Here is a 27683-nt window from a genome sequence, read left to right on the forward strand (position 1 = left end):
GAACCGAGTGGGGTCCGTCTTCTGGTGCTGCTTCTCCAGGTCCCTTCCAGGCTGGCCACAGGCGCACTCCGTCCGAGGCCGACCGCTGGTTAGAAGAGGTGTCCAAGAGTGTCCGGGCCCAGCAGCCCCCGGCCCCAGCTGCGCCACTGCAGCCCATGCACCAGCCGCACCTGCCCGCTGCCGTGCCCCAGCCGGTGCCGCCCTTCCAGGGGGGTGCATTCCTCGGCTCCCCGCCGCTGCCGGTGGGTTTGGTCCCGCCGCTGCCGCCAGCTTTTGTCCCTGCCCAGCCCTACCCTGTGGCCAACGGCATGCCCTACCCAGCCCCCAGTGTGCCAGTGGTGGGCATCACTCCATCCCAGATGGTAGCCAATGTGTTCGGCACTGCAGGCCACGCTCAGGTTGCCCACCCCCACCAGTCTCCCAGCCTGGTCAAGCAGCAGACGTTCCCGCAGTATGAGCCAAGCGGTGCTGCCGCCAGCCCTTTCTTTAAGCCTCCTGCTCAGCACCTCAATGGGTCTGCGGCCTTCAACGGTGTAGACGAGGGCAGGCTGACCGTAGGAGACGAGCACACAGAGGCGCCCGGAGGCGCCTGCCCGGTGGATCCTTTCGAAGCCCAGTGGGCTGCGCTCGAGAGCAAGTCCAAGCAGCGCTCTAACCCCTCCCCCACCAACCCCTTCTCCAGCGACTTACAGAAGACATTTGAGATCGAACTTTAAGCAGTCCCTCCGCCTTCTGTATTTTGTCTGTGCTTGGGCAAGGGTGGGGGTGGAGGTTAAAGGAGCAAGAGGAACTTTCGTGTTCCTGGGATGCGTACACTTGTTACTAATCCCAAAGGTCCCAAGGGGCATATGCAGGGCAGGGGCAGGAGGAGAGAAAACCATTCCTAAAGAGGACAGGGACGTCAAGGCGGTGCTGCTACACGCCCGCCCTCAGCTCCTTGTAGACCCCGGCAACAGGCAGACTTCTCTGGACAGGAACCTGTGTCTGAAGCACATTTACTGGAATAAAAAACACAGCGGAAAGCCAGCTGGGCCCTAGTGTGCAGGCCTCTCGGCGACCTGACTCACATCAAGGATGGGCCTGAGCTTGGGCTGGGGACAGGTGGCTCTGCGGCCAGGCGTCCCTCCAGGGCACGGCAGCAGCCACCCCGCAGAGCTATATTTTGGGGTAAAGTTGAGCTTCCATTTTGAGTAACAGAATAAATATTATAAATATATATATATATATATCAGAAAGCCAAAATCTTTATTTTTATGCATTTAGAATATTTTAAATAGTTATCAATATTAAAAAGTTGTATGAGTTGTAAGTAATCTTGCCAAAGGTAAAAGGGTTAGCTGTAAGAAATTGTGCATAAGATGATCTACCACTGACACCTAGTGGAGAGGGCAGGGCAGGGCAGAGGATCCAGTGTGTGTCCACTGTGATCCTGCACCGCAGCAGCAATCATGCTTAGGACCAAGACAGTCACCAGGTCGTGCTTTTAAATAAAGGAGGTGGAAGAACAGTATTGTGCTGGAGGAAATGCTAATACCAATAGGTGAACAGAATCAAGCTAAACACACTCGATAAAAATCCGTATTTTTCTTTTCTATATTGCTACTATTTCCTTATGTTAATCCTTTAACACCGAGGTGATCCATTGGTGGGAATACAGTTTACTGTGTTGGTTTGTCACGTGGGTCTTGGACGGTTTTGTTTTGTCTTTTGTTCCCGAGTTTTGTGGGGATGGAAATTCAGGTTTTATTAGTGCTGTGTGTATGTGTCCCCTCTCCTGTGGTGAGCAAAACAGCCACCTGACCTCCGGTAACAACGTGAGAACCATCTCATCTTCACTTTTGAACGCTGGCCTTACAATCAAATGTAAAAAATATATATATATATATATATATATTATATATATATACATATTTGTACTGATAAGAATTTATAAACTGCTTTAACAAAAAAAATAAATGTTCGTGGTAGAAGCCTTTGCCCACGAAGGGGCTATCCTTTCCCTTTTTCTTCACTAGCCAAATGAGCTCACTTGTTGTTCGTTGGAGTTTTTAGCCTTGGTCTCTCCACTGTTGCTGCTAGGTCTAGTTTTATGACTAGAAAATTGTATTGCAAAAAGTCAATTAAAAATGTTGAATTGTCCTTTCGGCCCTGGTTGAGCCTGAGTGCATCTCTGGTGCTTGCTGCTGGCGTGTGGTCCAGAGCAATAGCCTGGACTTCCAGGAGGTGGTTTGAGATGCCAAACTTCAGCCCCACCCCAGGCCCTGAGAGGCCTGAAGCTGAAATACTCAGTTTCCGCTCTGGGTACATCTTAAACTCCCTGGGACGCTTTTAACTCACTCTAGTGGCCCGTATGTGGAACAGGGTGAAGAGAGTTTGACTCTTGCTTCGACTTACCTTCTGAAGTATGGACCCAGTAAAGCAAGGACTGGTTTAACTAAACTAGGGAAAGCAAAAAAGTCACTCCTTGGGCCAGGTGGTGGTACATCTGGTTAAGCACACGTGTTACAATGTGTGCAAGGACCTGGGTTCAAGCCCCTGGTCCCCACCCGCAGAGTGAAGTCACTCTATTTTCTGATTTCCACAGCAAAACCAGCTCTGGTAAGTGAAAGTGACCATTCCTTAATATTTTTTATGACCTGTGCTGCTTTCATTAAGAGGTGGGCCATGAAGTCTGATGCTGTTAGCCAGTGTGTTGGGAAGAAGCCACTTGTCAGAATGCCGGTCTTCACTGTGCCGTCTCTGCTAGTCCCCTTCTGGAAGCTCTGTAGAGGGTTGGGGTGGAAGGGGACTTGGGAACTCATTAAATTCATTTTTCTTTTTTTTTTTTTTTTTTTTTTCCCTCCAGGGTTATTGCTGGGCTCGGTGCCTGCACCATGAATCCACCGCTCCTGGAGGCCATTTTGTCCCCCTTTTGTTGCCCTTGTTGTTTTTTTTTTTTATTATTATTATTATTGCCATTGTTGATGTTGTTCGTTGTTGGATAGGACAGAGAGAAATGGAGAGAGGAGGGGAAGACAGAGAAGGGGAGAGAAAGATAGACACCTGCAGACCTGCTTCACCGCCTGTGAAGCGACTCCCCTGCAGGTGGGGAGCCGGGGGCTCGAACCGGGATCCTTACGCGGGTCCCTGCGCTTTGCGCCACCTGCGCTTAACCCGCTGCGCCACCGCCCGACCCCCTTCTTTTTTTTTTTTAACATTCCCTTTTGTTGCCGTGTTTTATTGTTGTAGTTGGTATTGTTACTGATGTTGTCGTTGTTGGATAGAACAGAATGAAATGGAGAGTAAGATAAGACAGCTGCATATCTGCTTTACTGCCTGTGAAGCAACTCCCCTGCAGGTGAGGAGCTGGGGGCTCGAACCAGGATCCTGATGCCGGTCCTTGCACTTTGCACCGTGCGCGCTTAACCCACTGCGCTACCGCCTGACTCCCAAATTCATTGTTCTTTAGTGGATTTGGGGGTTCTGAGAGGTGGGGAAGCCTTTCTTCAAACTCTTAAGCCTGGCCTATTACTACACTGCCTTCCTCAAGTCTACTGTTGTTAGTTTAAGAGAGGTTGAGCAAGTCTTTTAAAAAAATTTTTTATTACTAGATAGAGATAGAAAGTGGAAGGGGAGGGGGGAGATGAAGAGGGGAAGAAGTAGACCCCGCAGCCTTACCATTCCCCACTCGTGAAGCTCTCCTCCTGCAGGTGGGGACCAGAGGCTTGAACCCGGGTCCTTGTGCACCGTGTGCTTAGCCAGGTGCGCCATCTGGCCCTCATCGCTCACTGCACAGAACAAACCCCGCAGCTCCGTACGGAGAGACGAGTCCTCAGCCAGGCTGTGTGGCCTCCGGAGGAGGACCCTGGCTTCTCCAGTCCTTCCGTGCTCAGAAGACAGTGCTGCTGCTGCTCTTCCGTCCCCAGTCCCTCTCCTCAGCCTGACAGTCGCTTTCACGACATGCACAGAGGCCCCGGGGGACTGGCAACGTTGGTGGGAGCAGAGCACGTGCCGAGTGTCTGCTGGTGACTCAGTAACGGTTCCCAAACTAGAAGCCTCACGGCACCACCCGCAGTTCTGGCAACGCCTGACGGTTTGGCGCCTCCTCTTGGCAGGACCGTGCGCTTTCTATTACACACGCGTGAAGCCCTCTGGCCGTTTCCTCTCACTGAGCTTTGTCACGGCCAGTTCCATCCATCTTTGACCTGAGACTGTAATGTCCTTTGAAGTACCACTGAGTATGTATCCCGTAACTGCTTTCTCCAGTTGGTGCGTGTGTTCCTCTGAACAAAGATTACGTGCTGTGGATATATGCCTAGCAGTGATACTGCTGGATTTAAAGTTATTTCCATTTTTGTTTATGGAGTCCTGGTACTGTGATTCATAAGGGCTTCATCAGTTCACTGCCAACACTTTCCTTTCCTGTTTATGTCAGTGGGCATTCTCTATTTTCCTTCAAGAGCTGGCTGCTGATGTTCCTTCCCGATATTTTAAGTTACTTGAGGCTTCTGAGCTGCGTGGTTTATTTCATGACGGGCAGAAAAGAGCAGCAGTCTGGCATCTGCAGTGCTGGGGATCAAACTTGGGGCCTCATGTTCGGAAGTCCAAAGCTCTACCACTCACTATTATACCATCTCCTGGGCCAAAAGTGTGTGATTTCTTTGTGTCTGATACCATTGTCAGCTGTGTGGTGAGAGATATATATATATATGGGGGGGGGGCAGATCTCACTGCTCATCTCTGGCTTATGGTAGTTCAGAGGATTGAATCTGGGGCTTTGGAGTCTGTCATGAGAGTCTCTTTGAATAACCATTATGCTATCTACCCCTGCACAGGTATCTTCTTCGTTACTGAGTTGCCCTTAATTAATTTTATTTATTGGAGGGCAGAGTCACCTGTAGCGCTGCTTTGCTGCTCACAGGGTTCTCTCCCTACAGATGGGGACCTGGGACTTGAACCTGGGTCCTTGTGCACTGTAACATGTAGGCTCAACTGGTTGTGCTACCACCTAGACCCATGGATTGCCTTTTTTTTTTTAATATTTATTCCCTTTTGTTGCCCTTGTTTTATTGTTGTAGCTATTAGTGTTGGCATCATTGTTGGGTAAGACAGAAATCCAGAGGAGGAGAGAAAGATGCAGACCTGCTTGACGGCCCGTAAAGTGACCGCCTGCAGGTGGGGGGCCCGAACTGGGATCCTTACACTGGTGCTTGTGCCACCTGCGCTGCCGCATGCCTCCTTTCATCACCAGGGTTTTCTTTCAAACTGTAGACACTTTAATTATCCTTGCCCAAGACAGGGCAAGTCTCCAAGTATCTATGTCTTTGATGTGAAGGTCCTGGAGTTTCACTGAAGTCTTCTGTGTACTTTATAGTTTTAGGCTTAATTTTGGTGTTAAGTGGTGATCTGGTTTCATATTCCTACACATAGGTGTCCAGTTTTCCCAGCTACGTTTGTTGAGGCTTTCTACTCTGCCGTGCACTGGCATGACTCATATGCGTTTATTTCTGGGTCCTTGGTTCCAACACCCCATAGTTTCAATTGTGATTGCTTTACAGTTTATACTATAAACTGAAGTTAGGGAGCATGATCCCTTCATCTTTCCCCCTCAGAATTTGGTTCTGTTTTCATAGTTCCACATACATTTTTGGCTTGTTCACTTGCCTTGAAAAATGCCACTGGGATTGCTGAGTCCGGAGACCCCTCTTGAAAGCATGACCATTTTAACAGTTCGTCTTGAGGTTTTAAAATTCACTCCAAGATAGTATTTTTTTTATGCCGTTGTTAATGGAATTTCTCCATTTCCCTTCCCTGACTCACCTTTAGTGTGCAGAGTTGCCCAGATTTATTTTTGTGCACTTTGTATTCTGCCACTGTACGAAACTGGTGTTTCGCACAGGTTTTCTGTGGAGACTTTAGGGTTTTCTATACTATTATGCCATCTGCTGCTGCCAGTGACAGCTTGATTTCTTCCTCAGCCTCTCTTGCCTGAATGTTTGAAAAGGGATCTCTAGGACTCTGTTGAACAGTAGAGAGAGTGGCCGTCCTTGTAGTTCCAGATCTGAGGGGGAGGCTTTGTTATTCCCACTGAGAATGACGTCAGCCATGGGCCTGGTGGAATGTAGGACCTTTACTATGTTGAGAAATGGTCCTTCTGATTTCTGGTCCGTCTGGATCATCAATGGGTGTTGAATCTGGCTGGATGCTTTCTCAGCCTCTGATAGAACCACACGCTTTTAGCCTTTTGGTGTATTACACACACTGAACCATCCCTGCGATGAATTCCACTTGGTGTGGGTAGATTACTGATTTTCTTTTTAATTGTCATTTCCTCCCTGGAGGGTGGGGTGAGGAATCAGTGACATTGGCCTCATTTTCCCACACCAGTTTCTCTGGGATGTGTTTGAGATTCATCTGGGCCTGGGCTCTAGTCCGCACTAGTGACCGGCCTGCGATGCCATAAAAATTGCCCTCACCCATCTTCAGGCAAACCTTTCGGCAGCTGCCTGTGATGCCGAGGTGAGTCCTGCCAGACGGGCTGGGCTTGTGGCTGGGTGCGGTAACAGCTGGCGCAGCAGAAGCTGGAGTAGTACTCATTGCCGCAGAGCTGAGCCTGCAGGATCAGCTCACAGTTGGCCAGCTCAGGCTGGTCAATGCAGTCCCTGCCGGGGTCCCTCAGCGGGGCGACCAGTGCTGCAACGGAGAGGAGAGGGCTGGGCGGTAGCGCGGCAGGTTAAGCACACATGGCGCCAGGTTCATTGGGAGTCGGGCTGTAGTGCAGCGGGTTAAGCGCAGGTGGCGCTAAGCACAAGGACCTGCATAAGGATCCTGGTTCAAGCCCTGGCTCCCCACCTGCAGGGGTGTCGCTTCACAAGCAGTGAAACAGGTCTGCAGGTGTCTATCTTTCTCTCCCTCTCTCTGTCCTATCCAACAACAATGACAACAATAATAACTACAACAATAAAACAACAAGGGCAACAAAAGGGAATAAATAAATATATAAAAAAAATTTAAAAAATAAATTTAAAAAAAAAAAAAGGATCCTGGTTCGAGTCCCCGGCTCCCCACCTGAAGGGAGGTCACTTCACAGGCGGTGAAGCAGGTCTGCAGGTGTCTGTCTTCCCCTCCTTTGTCAATTTCTCTCTGTCCTATCCAACAACAGGGGCAATAAAATGGCCTTCAGGAGCAGTGGATTTGTACTGGAGTCAGTCTTGGGGGGGGGGGGCGAAAATAAACAGAAAGGACAAGAAGCCTCGTTCATGCTGTGGGCGTGCTGCTGTTCAGCCCTAAGTACATTTTGGGTTGGTGAGAGCTGCCTTCTCCCACCTGCCCGTTTGTCTGGGTTTCCTCTACCATTAAGGAGAGCAGAGCACTAGCCCGGAAGAGCCTTACCTATACTGAACAGAGTGCTTGTGGCCTTGGGAAAATAGCTCAGGGCTTTTCCAACAACTCAGCAGTTAAAAAGAACCCTCCTGGGGGTCGGATGGCAGTGCAGCAGGTTGAGCGCACATGGCGCAAAGTGCAGAGACCCTCACTCACAAGGATTCCGGTTTGAGCCCCTAGAGGGGGTCACTTTGCAAGTGGTGAAGCAGGTCTGCAGGTGTCTTTCTCTCCCCTCTCCAACAAGCTAACAAAAAAGGGCCTCCAGGAGCAGTGGATTTTCAGTGCAGACACCGGGCCCCAGCAATAAACCTGGAGGCAGAAAAAAAAAAAAAAAAACCTTTTCTTTGTGGATGGGACTCTCCTGACTCCCCATTGGACCTGAGCAGACCCGTCACCTCCATCCTATCCCTTGACTCTAGAGAGGTCTGCGGGGCCAGACCCTGGTCCCCACTTCCAGCAGTCTCTCCTTTGTCTCCTGTTTTTAAGATGGTCAGTATGAGGGTGGCCGGGTTCTAGGCCCAGTGTCTCTGATTTGCTGTGGAACCAGTGGGGATGGTGACGACCACCGCCCTGCTCACCTGGCGGGGCCACCTTCACCTCCGTGCTGCGGCTGGCGCTCTGGTTCCCGCGGTAGGCGCTGCACGTGTAGGAGCCCTCGTCCCCGGCCCCGAGGTTGCGGATCAGGAGCGTGCCGTCCGGGGACTGATGGACGCGGCGGCCGTCGGCCCGCACCGGCAGCCCGTTCCTGCGGGGAGAGGCGGGGGCCTCGGACCGGGCTGGCTGACAAGCAGCTGCAGCCCAGTGGCTCTCCACCTCCAGGGAGATGTTGCCAAACGTTCCGCAGCCAGAGCTACTGGGGATGTCGACACGCAGTAGCGGGGGTGCAAGTCTGACAGCAAGTCAGAGACCAGGCTGTGACGGGGGCTGGGGGCGGCAGACCTACCTGGACCACCTGACGTTCACGCTTCCTCCTGCCACCACGCACGGCAGCCGGGCCGTGTCCCCCTCAGGCACCGTCACGGCGGAGGGCGTCCCTGTTATCGTCAGCCCCTCTGGGCCCAAGCACAGGCTCGTCGGCCAGCACGCAGCCCTCCCCGCACGTCCCGCGTGCTGCTCCCACAGGCTGCCTTACCCAGGACTCGGAGCTGGACCCAGTGCTGGTCTCGGTCCTGCCCGTTGAAGGCGACACAGGCGTAGAAGCCTCGGTCTTCCGCGGCCACGCGGCTGATGACCAGACTGCCGTCAGGATGCCGCTGGTGTCTGCCAAGCAAGCACGGCGCCGGCCTGTCTTTCCCTGGGCCTGCCAGCTGCCAGCACATCCACTACACATCCACTGCCCCGGCGGCCATTGTATCGGATGGGAACGGGAGAGACCTGCTCCACCGCTCGTGAAGCTTCCCTCCTGCAGGTAGGGAGCGGGGCTTGAACCCGGATCCTGTGCACGGTGCTGGGTGCGCCACCGCCCGGCTGCACTCCAGGCCCCATCTTCAGAGGCAGTGTCAGCGCCCTCCCTGCCCCGTGAACGCTGGGGCCCCCACTTGGAGCCGAGCAGTCGGTGTTAAGCCTCTGTGCGAACCTGGAGACACAAGCCTCCCCGGGCAGGCTCAACACGGGTCTGACCACTTCCTTCCCGGGCCCCGTCCACCGACCTGGGGGAGGCAAGGCGCTGCCCGTCCCGCTGCCACTCGATGGTCGGGGGCGGGAAGCCCTCCGCACGGCAGGTGAGCCGGATCTGCTGGCCGGGATACGCCTCCACCACCCCGGGCTGGTTCCGGTCCAGACGGAGCCTGTGGAAGAGGCGCCCCGCACCAGCCAGATTCCCACAGGCGGGTTCTGATGACGCCGCGTGTCTACCTGCCGGGCGCAGCTGGACAGCCTCCCCCCAGCTGTGAGCGGGCTGGGGACCCCTCAGCCCCCGAGAGCTGCAGCCAGGTGGCCCCGTGGGGGTCACTCACTCCCTTGCCATTACCTGGTCTGCGGCCTCAGCTGTGATGAGGAAACGGTGTCCTTCCTATGGTTCTGGGCTGGGTTCCTGTGCTGAGCCTCCTTCAGCACAGCCACGTCCCCCCCCATCACACGAAGGTGGACCCGCGAGGCCCGGCCCGGCCAGATGCTGCCACAGCTGTAGGTGCCGGCATCTTCCGCCCGCAGAGGGCCGATGAGCAGGGAGCCGTCGGGCTGTAGCCTGTGCCTGGGGAAGGGCCCGGGCGCGTGAGCTCCCGCCGACAGAGAGCCCAGACCCCCCCGAGGAGTCGCGCACACCTGTCCGAGGCAATGGGCTGTCTGTCCTTCCGCCACCCGGCACGGGAGGCGCTGTCTGGGCAATAGAGCTGCACCAGCTGCCCCTGGGCCGCCTGCACCAGCGAAGGCTCCGAGCCAGCCCTGGAGGCGCGGGGGGGGGGGGGGGGGGGGCTGAGGGCCGCCCTTCAGCACAGCTGCCCCAGGGCTTAGAGGCCATCCACGGCCAGAGGGTCCCTCCCATGAGCCACCGAGCCCCTGACACCTGTGGCCTCGGGAACCCAGCAGAGCCCAAGCATCCCCCTCTGCAGAATGGGGGGATCCGAGGTTCAAGGAGGCCTAGGCAGAGGGGGCCTTACCTGGAGGAGCCGTGGGAGGGAGGAGCAGGTCCCCTGTCACCCCCACCCAGAGTGGAGGCTCTGGGCCCAAGCTCCTGGCCCCAGGCCTGTTCTGCGTAGGGTGGAGTGCGGTGGGTCTCGCTGGGCCTGGGCTCCTGCTCTGGCCAAAAGATGCCGCCGCCGCCAGAAGGCAAGGGCCTACTCTGGCCTGTGGGCCCGGGCCCGCTCCCACCCCCCTCTCCACGGGTGCCCTGGGCAGAGGCCCTGGGTGCATGGGAGGGTCCCGGTCGGAGAGGTGCACGCTGGGCCCCCAGGCAGCTGCTCATGCACTCCCCCTCGGAGGCAAAGTTGTTGGCATTGCCGTGACAGCCGCCATACCAGAAGCGGTTGCACCTGCCCACGGAGGGGACGAAGTACCAGCGGGCAGCCCAGTCTGCACAGGAGCCCAGGGCACTGGGCAGCAGACACCGCACTGGATACGCTGAGGGCAAGAGCAGGCGAGTCAGCGGGTGCCCGGCCCCCAGCCCAGCCCCACAGAAAGGTCTTTGCTCTGGGCAGGTGGGGACGGGGACAAGAGCCTGGCCACCAGAAGCACAGGACCATCCATCCGCTCACCGTAGCTGGGCTGACCTGCACAGCCTTCCCCGAGAGGGCCGGCCGCAGGGGCCACGTCGTCATAGCAACAGCCAAACCGGGAGCCCCTGCAGGCACCGGGCTCATCCTGCTGGGACCGCTGGCCCTGGGGTTCCTAGAGGGAGGTGGCAGGAGAAGTCAGACTCCGGGAGACTGTTAGATGAGACCCCAGGTAACTCCCAGTGGGGTGGGGGACACTTACCGCAGGAGCTCCTGCCCCTGGCACGCCCCCAGCATCCTCACGTCTCTGAGCCCTGGCGCAGCCCTTCCTGTACAGAGCACAGGCCTGGCGTCCCTGCCGTGCCCCACCCGCGCAGCACATGCCATTTGCCGGCTCCCGTCTCCACCCTAGTAGCCAGCAGGCCTCAGGGCTCACTCCAGGGTGTGTTAATGCTCTCATGTTGGTGAGGACGGGGCAAGCTGAGGCCCTTGCACCCTGCTGGTGAACCTGACGCCTCAAGTTAAACGTGGGGGGTGGGGGTAGACAGCATAACGGTGATGCAAACTGACAGCCATGCCTGAGGCTCCAAAGTCCCAGGTTCAATCCCTGCACCAACAGATGCCAGAGCTGATCAGTGCTCCGATATTGAAAAAAAATAATAAATTAAAAAAAAAAAAGTTAAGCATTGGGGTGGTGGTGAACTCGGGAGAACACCAACGTTGCCTTGTGCAGGGACCCGGGGTCGAGTGTCCAGTCCCCACCCGCAGGGGGAAAGCTTCATAAGCAGTGCTGTCTTTCTCTCTTGCAATGTCTGTCTCCTCTCAAGTCTTCTCAAGTCCAGCTTAGTGCTGATGGGGCCCAAGCTGTATTTCAGCAGGCTGAGCGCAGAGCAGCCAGGGCCTGTGCACACGCCCACCAGTCGCCCCGGGAGAGGAGTCGAGGCCCCAGGGCTGTGCACACCTCCCCTTGCACCAGTGTGGGAACCCACCTGCTCTGCTCACACGAGGTCCCGGGGCAGCCTTGCCACTGAGGCCCAAGGGAGGCAGTGTGGCCGTCAGGGCAGCATCCGTGGGGGCTGTGTCTGCAGTCACGGCCCCCCAAGTCAGACCCCAGGGGCTGCTGCAGAGACGGGGCTGGGCCTGAGGCTGGCAGGTGGGGGTCCTGGTCTCTGGACGCTAAAGAAAGAGGGAGGACAGACGTGACACGCCCACCTGTCCCACCCCTCGTCCTTCCAAGCCCAGGCCACCATCCACACAGATACAGAAACTGGACTCTGGCTGCTCACCTGCGGTGGGGGTCCTCCAAAGGCCCAGAGACGTCGGGGAGTGTCTGGGGCTGGTGTTGACAGCCTGCGTGTGAGGGACTTCTTCAGGAAGCAGGGGCGGCCACAGACACGGGAAGAGGCAGGAGAGTGGCGGGCTGAATGGTGGTGCCCAGCCATGATGGCTACATATTCACACCCACTGGCCAGGCAGAGCCTGGGTTGCCCAGGACACAAGTGAAAATGAGCAGGCCTGTGACTTTGGCCCTGCTCCAAAGGGGTCCTCAGTCACTGTAATGTCCCAGGCTCAGCTAGTAAGAGCCAGGTGTAAAACCACCTGTACCATCCCCAGTTGCATTCTTTAAAAAGCACAGATTAGGGAGCCGGGCGGTGAAGCAGGTCTGCAGGTGTCTGTCTTTCTCTCCCCGTCTTCCCTCCTCTCTCCCATTTCTCTGTCCTATCCACCAACAACAACGACAACAATAATAACTACAACAATAAAACAAGAGCAACAAAAGGGAATAAGTATTTTTTTTAAAAAGCACATATAATTTTAAAAATAGGTTGAGAAGACTTTTTTTAATGGGCAGAGCAGAACAACAGGCTTTTCTCAGTAAACAAACACCACTTAGAAGCACGTGGGCCGAGGTGGCTGGGCAGCAAGGAAATGCAAATCAGAGGCACAGTGAGCTCACCAGCTGCAGGTGAGGACGCGGACGCAATGCACAGAACAGAGGCGGTGTGTGGGCTTGGTCCCCAGCACCACTCCACATGACCAGGTGGTGGCACCTGGCTGAGAGCACACAGTACAGTGCACAAGGCCTGGATTGAAACCCTGGTCCTCACCTGCAGGGCAGAAGCTGCAGCTGAAAACAGGCCTGCAGGTGTCTCTCTGACTCTCCCCTACCTCCCCCCCTTTCCCTCTCAGTTTGTCTCTGTCCAAGACAAATAACGTTTTTTAAAAACTGGGACAGAAGTAGCACAGCAGATTAAGCGCAGGTGACACAAAGCACAAGGACCGGTGGAAGGATCCCAGTTCGAGCCCCCGGCTCCCCACCTGCAGGGGAGTCGCTTCACAGGCCAGGCGGTGAAGCAGGTCTGCAGGTGTCTGTCTTTCTCTCCCCCTCTCTGTCTTCCCCTCCTCTGTTCTCTCTGTCCTACCCAACAATGACGACATCAACAACAACAATAACTACAACAATAAAAAAAAAACAAGGGAATAAATATTTTTTAAAAGGGAGTAAGCACAGCCAAGACTTTAAAACAGAAAAGCTGAGGCAGAGTTGTGCTTACAGCTTGTGTGTGAGGCCTTGGCAGTGTTCCCTGGCACTACGAAAACAACTGACAGTCATCCTCCTAAGTAGATGCACTAAGTGTTGTTGATGGCAGTTCCTATAGCCTCCCCCCAGGCCCACCGTGAAGTGGACCCAAGGCCTCGTGTCGTGCTGTGCCATCGCCTCAGGTCAGCTTTCAAAGCTTTTGAAAGGGGAGAGACATCCCAGCGCCAGCCCTCGGCCTGGTGCCACCACAGTGTTGTGTCGGGCCTGGGCTCCAGCCAGGACGTCCCGCACAAGGGCGTGGAGCTGGCTGAGCGCCTTCCTGGCCAGGTGTGCTCCTCATTGCTCCCCACGCGCCACGGTGCACACACAGCTTTTCTTTTTTTTTTTTTTTTCCTCCAGGGTTATTGCTGGGCTCGGTGCCTGCACCATGAATCCACCGCTCCTGGAGGCCATTTTCCCCCCTTTTTGTTGCCCTAGTTGTTGCAGCCTCGTTGCGGTTATTATTGCCATTGTTGACGTTGCTTTGTTGTTGGATAGGACAGAGAGAAATGGAGAGAGGAGGGGAAGACAGAGAGAGAGGGGAGAGAAAGATAGACACCTGCAGACCTGCTTCACCGCCTGTGAAGCGACTCGACCCCCCCCACACAGCTTTTCTAAGCACAAAAGCAGCAGCACGGGGGGCCGGCGGTGGCGGTGGCGCAGCGGGTTAAGCGCACGTGGCGCAAAGCACAAGGACCGGAGTGAGGCTCCTGGATCCTCCCCTCTCTCCATTTCTCCCTGACCTATCCAACAACGGACGACAACAACAGTAATAACCACGACAAGGCTACAACGACAAAGGCAACAAAAGCGTGGAGAGGCCTCCAGGAGCAGTGGATTCAGGTACAGGCACTGAGCCCCAGCAACAACCCTGGAGGCAAAAAAAAAAAAAAAAAGCGGGGAGCCGGGTGGTGGCGCAGCGGGTTAAGCGCAGGGACCGGTGTAAAGATCCCGGTTCGAACCCCAGCTTCCCACCTGCAGGGGAGTCGCTTCACAGGCGGTGAAGCAGGTCTGCAGGTGTCTATCTTTCTCTCCCCCTCTCTTGTCTTCCCCTCCTCTCTGTTCTATCCAACAACGACGACATCAATAACTACAATAATAACTACAACAATAAAACAACAAGGGCAACAAAAAGGAATAAATTATTTTTAAAAGGCAACAAAGGGGGGGGGGAGGAGCAAAATTAAAAAAAAAAAAAAAAGGCAGCAGTAACTGAAACTCACTTGACAGACATGAGCCTGGTCTGAAGCTCTTCCTAGGCCCTTCCCTCCTACCTGCTGAGGTCAATCCTACCAGTCCGCAGGCCAAGCGGGGCCCCTCTCCCAGGAAGGCAGCCAGGGTTGCTGAGGCCAAAGAGTCTGACCTGTGGGAGCCCCAGGACCCTTCCTGCCCACGTACCTCGAAGGTCAGGCCCAGGCTGATGTGCCCCAGGGCCCCCCAACAGCCTCACCACCAGCACTGCCGGCCCCTTACCCACCACTCTGGCCCACTGCACAGGCGGGGAGGAGAGAGCAAGGGGCAGAGATTCACGTCGGCACCGACACCCGTTCTTACCCGCCTGCCTCTCACCCTCCTGGCTCACAGGGCCGCATCATGTCTCCACAGCCCCAGCAGTCACCAGCCTAGCTCCTCCCCTGCAGCCCTGCTCCCAGTAGACACAGGAAGGGAAGGAGCTGGGGGGGCAGCCTCCCCCGGACCACCTCCCTCCCCTGCACGCAGACAGCGTTCACTTGGCAAACACCTGCCAGCTTCTGATTTCTGGGGGAAGGAAGGGGGGTATGACAAGGAAGGAAGGGTTGGGGACTGGGCACAGATGGCAGCACAGTATGTGCACAACGACCTGGGTTGGAGCCCGCTTCACATCTGCAGGGAAGCTTCACGAGCGGTGAAGCAGGTGTCTGTCTCTCTCTCCCTGTCTCCCCCTCCCCTTTCAATTCCTCTGTCCCAGCCAATAAAAGGGGGGAGGGCCGCCGGGAGTGGTGGGGTCATAGTGTCAGCACTGAATGCAAACCAGGGAGGTCTGGGAAACACGTCAGGACAAGAACACAGGACTTGCAGGCATGAGATCCCAGCTTCACCCCGACACCACACACATCTGGGAGTGTATAGGGGTGTGAAAAGTACAGAGAATGGTAGAGAAAGACCAAGCGGAACACTGCTCAGCCCTGACTGGTGGATTGAGCCTGGGACTCAGTCTCAAGAAGGGAAGTCTCTACACGGCCCTCTGCTACCCCAACCCAGGCATAAAGTCTTTTTTTTCTCTCTCTACACCAAAACTGCTCAGTTCAAGCTTATGGTGGTGCTGGGAATTGAACCTGGGACCTCAGAGCCGCAGGCTCGAAAGCAGTGGGGGCCAGGCTGAGCACACCGTCCAGCTGAGCCGTGTCAGCAGCCCTAAACCTCGGGGGCTGGAAGAGAGCAGACACACTCTCCTCGATGCTGAGCTCGGAGCTCCGTCCTCTTAGAGTCGGAGACGAGGACTAGGCTCACCCCGTGGAGTGCTGTCACCTCTCTGCTCTCCGATGCTGAACAGAGGGGGTGTCGCGCAGGAGATGCTGACAGCAGTGGTGACTCAGACGGGAAGAGGAGGAAGAGGAAGGGGACTGCCGAGGACCGGGTGAGCTGGGCTGGACGCCCTGGGCCCTGCTTACCGGGGGGCAGAGGACAGGGCTGCGCGTTGCAGGCCTCCACGGCCACCGGCTTCGGCAGCTGCAGGCGCCCGCAGTAGCCCGGCGGGCCCAGGGCACAGACGACCCGGCGTCTGCGGGTGCCCGAGTCGCAGCTCTGGGAGCACTGGTACCCCGGGAGGAGTGAGGGACAGAGAGAGGTCCTGAGACCGGTGGCACCCACGGGGGTGGGGGGGACTGGTGACACGGCAGCCCCCCCGAGGACCCCGGGGCCAGCAGGGGCAGCAGCCGTGAGGGGTGAAGGGCGGCCGAGTGCTCACCAGACTCCAGGTGCCGACGCGCCAGGCTCGGTCGCTGAGGTGGGGACAGTCGCGCGCACAGGGCTCGGCGAGGGGGGGCCGGTCTGCCCGGGAGCACGCCGTGCTGGGGAGCGGAGAGCCCCCGGCCCCCCGGCAAGTCACATTCCGCCTCCGGACCCCAGCACCGCAGCTGCCGGAGCACTGCAAGGACAGACTGTCGCGACGGGACGGGACGGACGGACGGACGGTGCTCCTGCCCCTTGCACGCCCAGGCTGACCAGACCCCGAGGCCAGCAGCCCCCCGACCCCACGCCAAAGCCTCTCCCTAGAGGGGCCCGCGCCTCCCGGCCGCCACTCCCAGGCCTCACCTCTCCCCAGGGCTCGGCGCTCCAGGCTGCGCAGCGCTGCAGGCCGCAGGCCCGGGTGCTGGGGGGCTTCCCCCGCGACCCCGAGCACCCGGCCGAGGCGCAGTGCACGGAGCGGGACTGGGAGCCGCCGCCACAGGAAGCCGAGCAGGGGCCCCAGGGCCCTGTCTTCCAGCTGGGGAGGTGGGGGGCAGGCACCGGTAAGGGGCGCGGGGCGCGGGGCGCGGGGCGCGGGGCCTGGGGCGCGGAGCTGGGGCTGGGGTGCCAGCACCCTCACACACAGGAGAGGGGCACAGGACCACCCTGCCGTGCAGATCCAGCCCTCCCCCCAGCCAGGACGCCGCGGCCCCCCAGAGGAGCGGCCACTGGGCCCCAAGTAGTCTGCTCCCAGCACGGTGCAGGCCCCTCTGTGCGTGGCCCGGCCCCCCGCACCTGCCCGGCTAGGTGCCCTGCGGCCAGGCCTGGGGTCCTCCGCTACATCCGCCGGCCCCCACCAACGCCAGGGTCAGATACACCCGGTGGGCGGCCCAGCCCCGGGCCGCACTGTCCCCCGCCCTCCACGCTGAGGGAAAAGCCGTCCCCCCTCCTCGCACCCCTGACCCAGTCGGGGCCCCTCACTGCCGAGCGCCAGGGACGGGGGGGGGGGGGGGGGTGGGGGCTCACTGGCCGGTCTGCGGGCAGGGCTGAGGACTGCAGGGCCGCTGCTCGGCCGGCCGGGGCTGGTGCCGGCACTCGTGGTCCGGGGACGCCTCGCTGTCCACGGTGCAGACGACCAGGCGGGACTGCCGACCTGCGGGCCCCAGCGGCGACAGTCACCAAGCCCCACTCCGACTCCCAACGTGGGCTGCACGCTTCCCAGGCGACCACCGGCCCCGTTGACAGGAGGGTCACCGGCACATGGACTCTGGGCCAAGGGCTCCGGCCTCGGCCGCCCTGGGGGAACATCTCCTGGGAGATGGCGCCACCTCTGGGAAGCCCACAAGGGTTCTCTGGGCTCAGGCGGGGGCCCTCTGTGGACTGAGCCCCGCAGTCCTCTGCCACACAGGCCCCTCATGGGCTCGCCCACCCGAGCACACCAGTCCTCACCTCCACCACACTGGGCGCTGCAGTCGCTCCAGGAGCCGTGGCTCCAGCGGACGCGGGTCTGGGGAGCAGCCCGGGGCAGGTGGTACTCGAAGAGCACCCAGGGGCCAGGCTGCTGGCTGATGAGCTAGGCAGGAAGGTCCCGGCTGAGGGCGGCCCGAGAGCCACCACCCTCATGGACCCCAACCCTGTGCTCCCAGCCCCATCCTGCCCCCCCAGCCCCTGCCAGTCCCCCCAGCCCCTGCCAGTCCCCCCAGCCCCAGCCCCTGCCTGTCCCCCCAGCCCCTGCCTGTCCCCCCCAGCCCCTGCCTGTCCCCCCCAGCCCCTGCCTGTCCCCCCCAGCCCCTGCCAGTCCCCCAGCCCCTGCCAGTCCCCCCAGCCCCTGCCAGTCCCCCCAGCCCCTTCCTGTCCCCCCAGCCCCTTCCTGTCCCCCCAGCCCCTTCCTGTCCCCCCAGCCCCTTCCGGTCCCCCAGCCCCTTCCTGTCTCCCCAGCTCCCTCCTGTCTCCCCCCCAGCTCACCTCAATGACCAGAGGCTCTGAGGTGGGGCCACGGGCATACAGCCGCTCTGGGGCCAGGTCCCCCTCTGCCCCCCGCTCATAGTGCAGGAGGGTGCTGGCCACGGGCAGGGCCTGGGCAGCCGAGATGTTCCAGTGCCCGTTGAGGTAGTAGTCACCTCGAACGTTCCTCACCGCTGGGAGGAAGAGGGGTCCGTTTTCGAGCTGCCCAGGTGGGCACCACCTCCACACCGCCTGCACACGCCCCCACCCAGCCCCAGCCCTCACCCAGGAAGTTCCTGCTGGCCGCCCCCTCCTCCACACGGATGCTGGTGGCGCCCGCGGGGACCACGAGGACCCGGTTGTAGCCTGAGGGGCAGAGAGATCCTGGGGCCGCACAAGTCACAGGAAGATTGTCCCCCAGAGAACTGAGGCTGTGGGGGTGTCAGGGCAGGGCAGGCTGGGGAGCGTGTGCTGGAGGGGACACGGGAGGTCGGGGGGGGTGCAGGTGTGGCAGGTGAGCTGAGACTGGGTTGGGGGGCACAGCCCCAACTCACATGAGCTCCCGTGACAGGCCTGGCCCCACCCTTTAGACATGACCTGAGCGCTGGGTCGCACCCTTGGCCTGGAGCCCTAGCCAGGGTGTGAGATGGTGAGGTAGGCACAGGGGACGGATGCTTATGTCTCAGCTGTCCTGGCCCCTGGACCCCCACCTCTGCTGAGGCCACTGGCATCAAAGGTGCCCGTGACGGGGTAGCACGTGGAGCCATCGCCCCCACACCGCAGACACTCGTCTTCCTGCAGGGTGGAGTCCAGCCTGAGGTCACAGCCGACCACCTGGTAGAGACAGGCAGTAGGGGTCACAGCCGAGGGGTCAGGGCCTGGCGGGGGTCAGGCAGAGTCTACAGTCCCAAGCAATACAGTGACCCTGGCACTTCTCTGTGGGAGGGACCCCCTTCCAACCACACTGGGAGAGCCCCCCAGGTAGGTCGGCCCCATCAGTGGGCTATACCCCTTGCTCAGAGTGGTCTGGAGAAGCCCCAAGCCAAGGCAGGGGTCTCCCCAGGATGGCAGAGCTCGGGAGTCTGGGCCACCACGCCCACCCCCGAGTGTTACGGGCTGGGACACCCACGGAAATGGCCACCTAACACCAGCGCGGTGGAGAGAGGCAGGGAGAGATGGCTCCAGCAGCAGCACCCAGTGCCTGCACCAAACCCCTCCAGAGTGTGTGCTCCCCAGAGCACTGCAGCCCTGGCTCGTGGTGGTGCGGGGATGGAAGCTGCAGCCAAGGAGCCTCCAGCGTGAGAGTCTGCATGGCCATTACACCATCTTCCCTGCCCCCTCTCATGCTACCAGGCCTCACAGGGGCTTTGTGCCTGTGAAACCACATTGCTCCCAGAGGACACTTTCCCCTCTCAATGACAAGCAGAAACAGAGACAGAGTGAGGAGACGCTACAGCACCGCTCACAAAGCTGTCCCTGGAGAACGGTGCCCCATCCCACATGAGGGAAATCGCGTTCAGAGGGCAGAGGGAGGGACTGAGGGGCGTCTGTGAAGCCAGGCACCCTAACACCCTAAATGCTAGTCTTGTCCTGAGACCCCTGGCCTCAGTGTGGGGGGGGGAGGACTCACCCGGCAGCTGCCATCCACACAGACGTCCCGTCCGCCAGGCTCACAGGGTGTCCCGTCTGTCACGGCCTCCCTGTGCCTGAAGTAGAAGCTCTCCCCATGGGGGATGCAGTTCAGCTCACATTTGTTGGGGGCTGCGGCGGGAAAGGGGGAGCACAGGATACCCTGAAGCACCAGGCCCAGCTGGGCCCCACGTGGACACTGACTGGGAGAGAAAGCCCTCAGACCGAGCATCCAGACTCGCACCCCGCCCCGGGAGAAGGGACATGCCCCGGGAGACAGCTGTGCCTCTGGCTGCTAGACAAAAGGAAAACCCCAGGAGAGAGAGAAGCGTCTCTCAGTCTCTCTCAGCACTAGTCAGAGCCCCAGTGCTCAGACAGCTTACGCTCTGAGTCAAACATCACCATCTAGAAATAAAAATTCCGCATGTTGACTGACCTGTTAAAAGCCACTGGAGGCCACAGATGCCCCTTCTCTGGCCTCCAATGGCTTTTAACAAGTCAGTCAACATGTGGAATTGTGATCTCTCTCATCCACCCACCCCGCCCTGTCTCTATCTTGAGAGAGAGAGAGAGAAAGCTTGCCTAGACAGTGTACCTGCTTCTCCTGCACCTGATCCAGGTACTCAGGGTCAAAGCCAATCTCAGAAGCTTTAATGACACGGTCTCTCTCTTTCTCTCTCTCTTTCTCTCTCTCTCTCTCTTTCTCTAAGCTAGCTGACCTGGAACAGTAAAACCCCAGCAATGACACATACACACACACACACACACACACACACACACACACATATATATATATATATATAATTGTGAAGATGAAGACTATACAGTGACATGAGAAAATGCTTGTAAAACATTCATATAATTGGGGATCGGGTGGTAGCGCAGTGGGTTAAGCGCACGTGGAACAAAGCTCAAGGACCGGTGCAAGGATCCCAGTTTGAGCCCCCGGCACCCCACCTGTAAGCGGGTCACATCACAAGAAGTGAAGCAGGTCTGCAGGTGTCTATCTTTCTCTCCCTCTCTATCTTCCCCTCCTCTCTCCATTTCTCTCTGTCCTATCCAACACCAACAACATCAATAACAATAAAACAAGAGCAACAAAAGGGAATAAACAATAACGAATTACAACAAGGGTAACAAGGGCAACAAAAATGGGGAAAAAGGCCTCCAGGAGCAGTGGATTTGTGGTGCAGGCACCGAACCCCAGCGATAACCCTGGAGGCAAAAAATGTATATAATATAAATACATAATAATCACCAAAGTGTAAACACAGCGACTCCCCTGCAGGTGGGGACCCAGGGGCTCGAACTGGGATCCTTACGCTGGTCCCTGTGCTTAACCTGCTGCGTCACCGCCCGACTCTCAGAGAGGATTCTTTACCCTGTTCAAGGACCCAGGTTCAAGCCCCCTACTCCCACAAGGAGCACCAAGCAAAGGGGAAGCCCCTTCAGCAGTAGACGGTGCAGTGGTGTCCGTCCCGACCCCCCCTTCCTTCCCTCCCTCCTCTCTCTCTGGGAAAGAAGAGAGAAAAAGTCTGCTGGAAGTGGTAGAACCCTGTAGGCAGGCACACGGGCTGGGTGAAGTCCTGGCGGCCAAAAAGTAAACGCAGTGAGTCAGCACACATGCCGCCATGAGCAAGGACCTGGGTTCAAGCCCCGGCTCCCCACTGTGGGGGAAGCGCAGGAGCCCCGTGCAGCCGCCACCCACCTGCATAGTAGGGCAGCCACTTGTACCGTCTCCCCTGGAACTCCTGGCCGTCAAACTCTGCGCACTGCTGGGCCCTGAAGTCAGGGGCACCCTCGGGGCAGCTCTGCGGGTCGGGCAGAGGCAGTGGGCTGGGGCCCACTCCTCCCACCTGCCAAGCTTGAGGGTCCAGGGAAAGTGGGCTGCAGCCCCCTTCCTCAGTCAAGGCTCAACTTCAGGAGGAGAAGCCCACCCCCAGAGGGCCTCTGTGCTCCCCTGCATGTCCCAGAGGTGAACTGGGGAGGGGGCAAGGCAGGTGGGGGTGGGAAGGGCTCCTGGGGTCCCCCGGCTATGGGCCAGCAGACTCCAAGCCAAGGTGAGTAGGGGGCTGGAGCCGCACAGGGGCCCCAGGGGCCAGAGCGTCCGTGGAGTCGGGGTCCCGGAAGCTGGAACCCCCCACACACACACACCTGGGGCCTTACCTCTGGGTGGCACATGCGGTAGCTCCGGGCAGGTCCCACGCAGCCGGGGCCCCCGTCTGGCCTGAGGGTCAAGAGCCCTGGGAAGACCCAAACCCACACCACCCAACAGCCCCGTCCTGTGTCCTTCCTGAGGCTCCCCTGCAGGGCCTCCCAGTTTCTGTGGGGAGGCCCCGGTGGGCAACACTAAGCAGAGGGCGACAGGGTGGGGGGTGCGCCTACACAAATCCCCTCAGGTGAGGGGAGTGGGCTTCACGGCTGTTCCCAGGAGAAACCAAGCTCAGAAGTCTTGTCTTGGGGCTGGGTGGTGGCGCATCTGGTTGAGCGCACGTTACAATGTGCCAGGACCTGGGTTCGAGCCCCCAGTCCCCACCTGCAGGGGGAGAGCTTCACAAGTGGTGAAGCAGTGCTGCAGGTGTCTCTCTGTCTCTCACCCTCTCTATCCCTCCCTTCCCTCTCGATTTCTGTCTGTCTCTATCAATAAATAAAGATAATAAAATTAAAAAAAAAAAAGACTTTTCTTTGCCCACTAGACTATCACTGGGGCTCTGGGCCTGCACAGTCCCTGCCCCAGCAGAGTCTCTGTCTCTCTGTCGTGCTCATGAAGCCTCACGGGGTGGCCGGGGGCTGGCTCAGGCCTGGGTCCTCCTGCACGGTGAAGTGTGCACTCTACCGGGCAGCCACTTCCCTGCTCCTCTATTCTCCTCTCAACGCCCTGCCTAGTCCGAACTGTTCTGGAGTTTATCCACCTGGGAGTCTATCCACTCAAAGTCAACTTCCTGGCATGATCAGACCTGTGTTGGGGTAAACTTGGCTGGGATCCCAGCACGTGAGGCCCCTCTGCACAGCAGGACCTCGGGAATAGGCCCTGAAACCACCCACCGAGGACAGCAGGCGTCCTCGCCCTCCCCATGTCTTCGTACAGACAGAGGCCACAGCAACGAAGCTCCCTTCAGTGCATGGGGGGGCCGGGCTCGAACCCGGGTCACAGACATGGCAAAGCAGCACAGTATCCAAGTGAGCCATTCACCAGGACACACGTTTATTTCACTTATTTCCACGGGGGAGCACCGCTCATGAAAAGCGTGACTTCGTTATCTCCCTGGCCCACTCCTTCAAGGCGGCATCCGTTATCAGAGCACATAGTAGGTGCTCAACAAGCCGCCGCTGGTGGAAAGACACCTGACAAGGCCGCTAAGGGCAAGAAGCCACGCGGCTTAGGAATGACCGGGCAGGAGAGCCAGCTCTCAGGGCAGGATGCCAGGCCTGCTGCACGCAGGCCCTACAGCAAGGGGGGAAGCTCTGGAGCTGGGGTGTCTGCCCCCTTCTCTCTCTGTCTTGTCATGTGAATGAAACAAAGGAAAGTGATTCAGCCCAGGTTTCAAACAACGCAAGGAACTGAGGACGACCCTCCTCCGACAGTGAGAAGGCGGTGAGCCAGCTGTAGAGCCTGGGCCGGAATCACAGGGTCCAGGGCGCAGCCCCTGCCCCCTCCCCGGCAGGCTGGCCTCCCCTACCTCTGCGCGGAGCAGGGGCGCTCCCGGAAGCTGATGCCTCCTCCACAGGTCCGTGTGCAGGGGCTCCAGCCGCCCCAGGAGCCCCAGGCATCGCTCCGCCTCACCCTTGGAGCCTGTGGGGAAACACATGCTCAGGGCACAGGGAGGCAGGAGGCGGCACAATGGGCAGCGCACAGGACTGGTAGGTTTGGCCAGATCCCGCGTCAAATCCGCTCTCACTCTGTCATTATTCTCAGTGGAAACAAGGCCTCGTACACGCACCATTTTACTGCTCTGAGTCGCTTTTTCATCCAGAGAGAGAGAGAGAGAGAGAGAGAGAGAGAGAGAGAGAGAACACACACTGGGGCCTCCTCCATGGCCACAGCACCGCCCACATGGTGCTGGTCACTGAAGCCAGGTTTTCCTCATGGCAGTGCAGGCACCTTGCAGTGAGTGAGCCAGCTGTAGGGCAGCAGACCTTCCAGTGGAAGCGGTTTGCACAGGGAATTGTGCCTCTTACAGAACCTCAAATAAGTGTTTCAGCAAGAGAGACTCGATCCTGTCGAATACCCAGTTCTCATCTGACCCCAGAACCACCCCTCGCACATTCAAGTCAAGTGGGGCAGAGACGGAACAAGCGGCACAGGGAGGGTCGACCTCACGCCAAGCCTCTGCTCTCAGCCAGACGTCTATGGACCCAGCAGCCCCGATGGGTGGGGGCACACGTGGAGTGAGACGCCAGAGCCCCAAAGAGATGACCTGATCCCAGTCTGCTGGGAGGCGGAAGGTGCTGCCAGGAATTGAACTTGGGACCTCATGCTTGAGAGTCTAACGCCCTATCCAGTGCACCACCTCCCAGACCATAAAGTTTTACTTTTTAATTAAAAGTGTGTGTGTGTGTGTGTGTGTGTGTGTGTGTGTGTGTGTGTGTGTATGTATGTTTTAATTAAAGAACCTTTACTTTTTAAAGAAGAGATAGGTGTGTGGTCCAGGAGGTGGCGCAGTGGGTAAAGCGTTGAACTCTCAAGCATGAGGTCCCAAGTTCAATCCCTGGCAGTACATGTCACAAAGTGATGACTGGCTCTCTCTCCTCCTATCTTTCTCATTAATAAATGAAATCTTTAAAAAAAAAAATAGGGAGTCAGACGGTAGCACAGCGGGTTAAGCACAGGAGGTGCAAAGCGCAGGGACAGGCGTAAGGATCCCTGTTCAAGCCCCCGGCTCCCCACTTGCAGGCGGTGAAGCAGGTCTACAGATGTCTGTCTTTCTCTCCCCCTCTGTCTTCCCCTCCTCTCTCCATTTCTCTCTGTCCTATCCAACAATGAACAACATCAACAATAAGCACAACAAGGCTACAACAACAAGGGGGAAAATGGCCTCCAGGAGCGGTGGATTAGTGGTGCAGGCACCGAGCCCAGCAATAACCCTGGAGGCAAAAAAAAAATAATTAGAAAGGGAGCGACACCTGCAGCCCTGCCTGCTTCACCATGAAGCTTTCCCCTGCAGATGGGGACCAGAGGTTTGCGCACTGTAATGTGTGCACTTAACCATTGGACCCAGCCAAGCTCCTAGTTTAAGAGGGTAGGTGCTGCTTGAGGTGAGAAGGAACTTTGGAGGGCACTACCGCCACCCCCCGTTTCGTCACATTATTAGACATTGTCATCAGGGGCTGTCCACGCTGGCCCTGCAGACCACAGCCGGTGACTGCAGTCACCCTCTGACCCAGACCTGAAACAACCACACAAACCTCCTTGATCCACAGGGACATCCCTGCCACTTTGTCGTCTTCAAGATGGGGGGCTAGGGGAAGAGAAGGGGCCTGAACTCAGGGCCCTCTGAGTGCAAAGCCCCACAGACCTCCCCTTACTTCAGGCACCAGCAGCTGCTGGCCTCAGCCTCTCGGGGTAGCGGCAGCCAGAGCCTGGAGCCCAGCCCAACCCCACTCAGCTGCACCCTGCTTCTCTGCAGTTAAGCAGAAGCAGCTGGGCCCTCCCCCACCCCCGGGGCTCAGTGCCTGATGGGTGAACACAGAGGCACGAGGGTGCATGCCCACAGGTGGGGAGGGGCCAGGAGTCCACGTCCTGGGGGCCTCCCCGCACCGGCCTGGGTGGGGGTGCAGAACCTCTGCGGCTTCCTCCTCCGACATGTACTGCACGTTCTGTCCTAGCTCCCTCCCGTCAGCACTGAGAGCCATTCAGAAGTGCTGGGGCTCCTGGGACCCCAAGGGAAGTCTGTGCCCGGCTAGAACTGGGACCCAAGCAGCTGCATGTGTGCTGGGAGCAGTGAGGGGAAGCATTCTCAGCTGGCCCGGCCCAGCCCACTGCACTCACGGGCTGCCAGGAGGCAGGTGTTCCTAAGGAGAAAGCACCCAACAGAACCAGCTGCTTGGCACACGCTGACTCACTGTGTGTGCAGAGCGGCCTGGGGTGGGCACCACCATCTGCAGATCAGTGGCACTGAAGGCCTGGTGGTTTGCAGCTCTTAGGGTGGTCCCGGGTTTCACCCTGGAGTCTGGCTTTGGCGCCACAACCAGAAGCTGGGAAGAAGCCCACAGCCAGGCTCCCAGGAAACAGGACCTAAGGAGTGAGGACTACGGGTTGGCAGATGTGTCGTGGGAAGCTTGCAGGAGGTGGAGGTGGCCTGAGGACACTGGGCTGTTGTGTCCTGTGCCTGGGGGCAGGGGGCGCACCCCACCTGCCCATAGAACGTTTTTTGTCTCACTCACAAACATGTCCACGGCTGTCATTCCCTGGCCTCCCAGTTTGGACAGCAGTTTGACTCGTGAGGCTGTGGAGCTCTTGCAGCGTGACTAGGACAACTGAGGAAATGAGGGTTTTGGGGTTTTTTTTTTTCCCCTCCAGGGTTATTGCTGGGCTCGGTGACTGCATTATGAATCCACTGCTCCTGGAGGCCATTTTTACCCTTTTGTTGCCCTTGTTGTTTATCGTTGTTGCTGTTATTATTGTTATTGCTGCTGTTGTTGTTGGATAGGGCAGGGAGAAATGGAGACAGGAGGGGAAGACGGGGGGGGGAGAGAAAGATAGACACCTGCAGACCTGCTTCACCGCCTGTGAAGCGACCCCCCCTGCAGGTGGGGAGCCGGGGGCTCGAACCGGGATCCTTACACTGGTCCTTGCACTTGGAGCCATGTGCGCTTATCCCACTGCGCCACCGCCCAGGCCCCCAATGTTTTTTTTTTCATTTTTGTTCTTTTTTAAAAATTATTTTTATTTATTAGAGAGAGGCCTGCTTCACACCTCACAAACCTTTCCCACTACAGGTGGGGGCTGGGGGCTCAAACCCAGGTCCTTGCACACTGTAACGTGTGCTCAACCAAGTGCACCCCCATCCGGTTCCCGGAAGAGAGTTTTTAAATTGTGGATTCTAATTTATTTAAGTTGATTGATGTCATGGGGCTGCACACCTGCATACCTGCATGACTCTACCCTTTTTAATTTTAGACAGACAAACCAACCCACCAGCCACAGCACCGGCCTCAGACCACAGATAGGTCTCAAGGGACAGCCTGGCTGCCTCAGTGCCCTCCACCCTGTCAGCCTGGAGAAAGCTGGGTGGGAGCCACCTGCAGGGCCAAGGTGGGTGCTGTGTCTGGAAGGTCCCTGCATATCCAGGGCCCAGGAAGTCCCCCTCAGAAGCCCACTCTAAGGCCTCACCAAGCTGCCCAATGTGGAAGCCAGCCACGTTTGACTACTTAAACAGATGGAGGCCAGAAGCTGGGTCACCCAGCAGCGCACACACTTTGCCATGCAGGAGAGCCGGGGTTCAAGTCCTCCACCAGTGGGAGCATCTGCCAGGCAGATGCATGACTGGTGCTGTGGTCTGTCTGTCTAAAATTACAGGGGTGGGGGGGTCCCCGGGAGTCACGAAGTCATGCAGGTGCGCAGCCCATGCAACCATTCAACTGAAATAAATTAGAATCACGATTTTAAAACTCATCCCCTGCTGTCCTAGCCGCCTTTCACCAGCTCCGCGGCCTCCCCAAGTCCTGTGCCGGCCCCAGGTGGGGGGTGGGCGCCTCCTCTCTTCCCAGGGCGGCCACACTGGCTCCCTGGCGGCTATGAGGCGCCACAGCCCACCCGACCCCGCACCTTCACCAGCGAGGAAGGGGGGGGTCTGACGCTTGCACGACCCCCATCTTCCTGGGAGGGGGCGGCGGAACTTTCACAGGCCTGCACCCCGCACCCCGCACCCGCGGTGCCCTCGAGCCCCCCCACCCCTGCTCCCCAAGGCGCCCCTCCTCCCCGACTTGGACTTGGGGGGGTTGCTGTCGCTGTCGCTGTCGCCGCCCGGGGGGCTCTGCACCCACCTCCGCTGCAGGTCCCCCAGCACCGCACTCACCGAGGACGCGGACGCGGACGCGGCGAGCAGCAAGGGCACCAGCAGGAGCGGCCGCATCTCGCGGCGAGGGGC

At 58.3% G+C, this 27683-nt stretch overlaps 2 protein-coding genes across 11 annotated transcripts in view; one reads left to right on the forward strand and one right to left on the reverse strand.

Annotated features, from left to right (window-relative positions):
- The window catches only part of NUMB (NUMB endocytic adaptor protein), an 86535-nt gene extending 84396 nt beyond the window's left edge, over positions 1–2139 (forward strand). For all 7 annotated transcript variants that reach the window (XM_060175508.1, XM_060175513.1, XM_060175512.1 and 4 more), the window contains one exon: positions 1–2139. In XM_060175508.1, the coding sequence (XP_060031491.1) occupies positions 1–716 (716 nt within the window). In that variant the 3' untranslated portion in view covers positions 717–2139.
- On the reverse strand, positions 864–27683 carry PAPLN (papilin, proteoglycan like sulfated glycoprotein). 4 transcript variants are annotated; one of them, XM_060175497.1, is made up of 25 exons: positions 27612–27683; positions 23274–23386; positions 21760–21820; positions 21302–21404; positions 19595–19725; positions 18675–18798; positions 18250–18330; positions 17986–18158; positions 17470–17593; positions 17047–17173; positions 16387–16558; positions 16040–16219; positions 15744–15885; positions 11798–11878; positions 11501–11687; positions 10774–10840; positions 10554–10686; positions 9960–10419; positions 9625–9744; positions 9332–9553; positions 9012–9149; positions 8495–8622; positions 8306–8414; positions 7941–8107; positions 864–984 (listed from the first exon to the last, which is right to left on the reverse strand). In XM_060175497.1, the coding sequence occupies exons 1-25, from the start codon at positions 27666–27668 to the stop codon at positions 902–904; spliced, it is 3483 nt and encodes a 1160-aa protein (XP_060031480.1). In that variant the 5' UTR covers positions 27669–27683; the 3' UTR covers positions 864–901. The 4 variants fall into 4 exon arrangements, with proteins under 4 accessions (XP_060031480.1, XP_060031479.1, XP_016043017.1 ...); XM_060175496.1 differs by lacking the exon at positions 864–984 and adding an exon at positions 5258–6672 and having other exon boundaries at positions 11798–11875; XM_016187531.2 differs by lacking the exon at positions 864–984 and adding an exon at positions 5258–6672.

This window comes from Erinaceus europaeus, chromosome 16, assembly GCF_950295315.1.
Source record: "Erinaceus europaeus chromosome 16, mEriEur2.1, whole genome shotgun sequence".
Classification (NCBI taxonomy): domain Eukaryota; kingdom Metazoa; phylum Chordata; class Mammalia; order Eulipotyphla; family Erinaceidae; genus Erinaceus; species Erinaceus europaeus.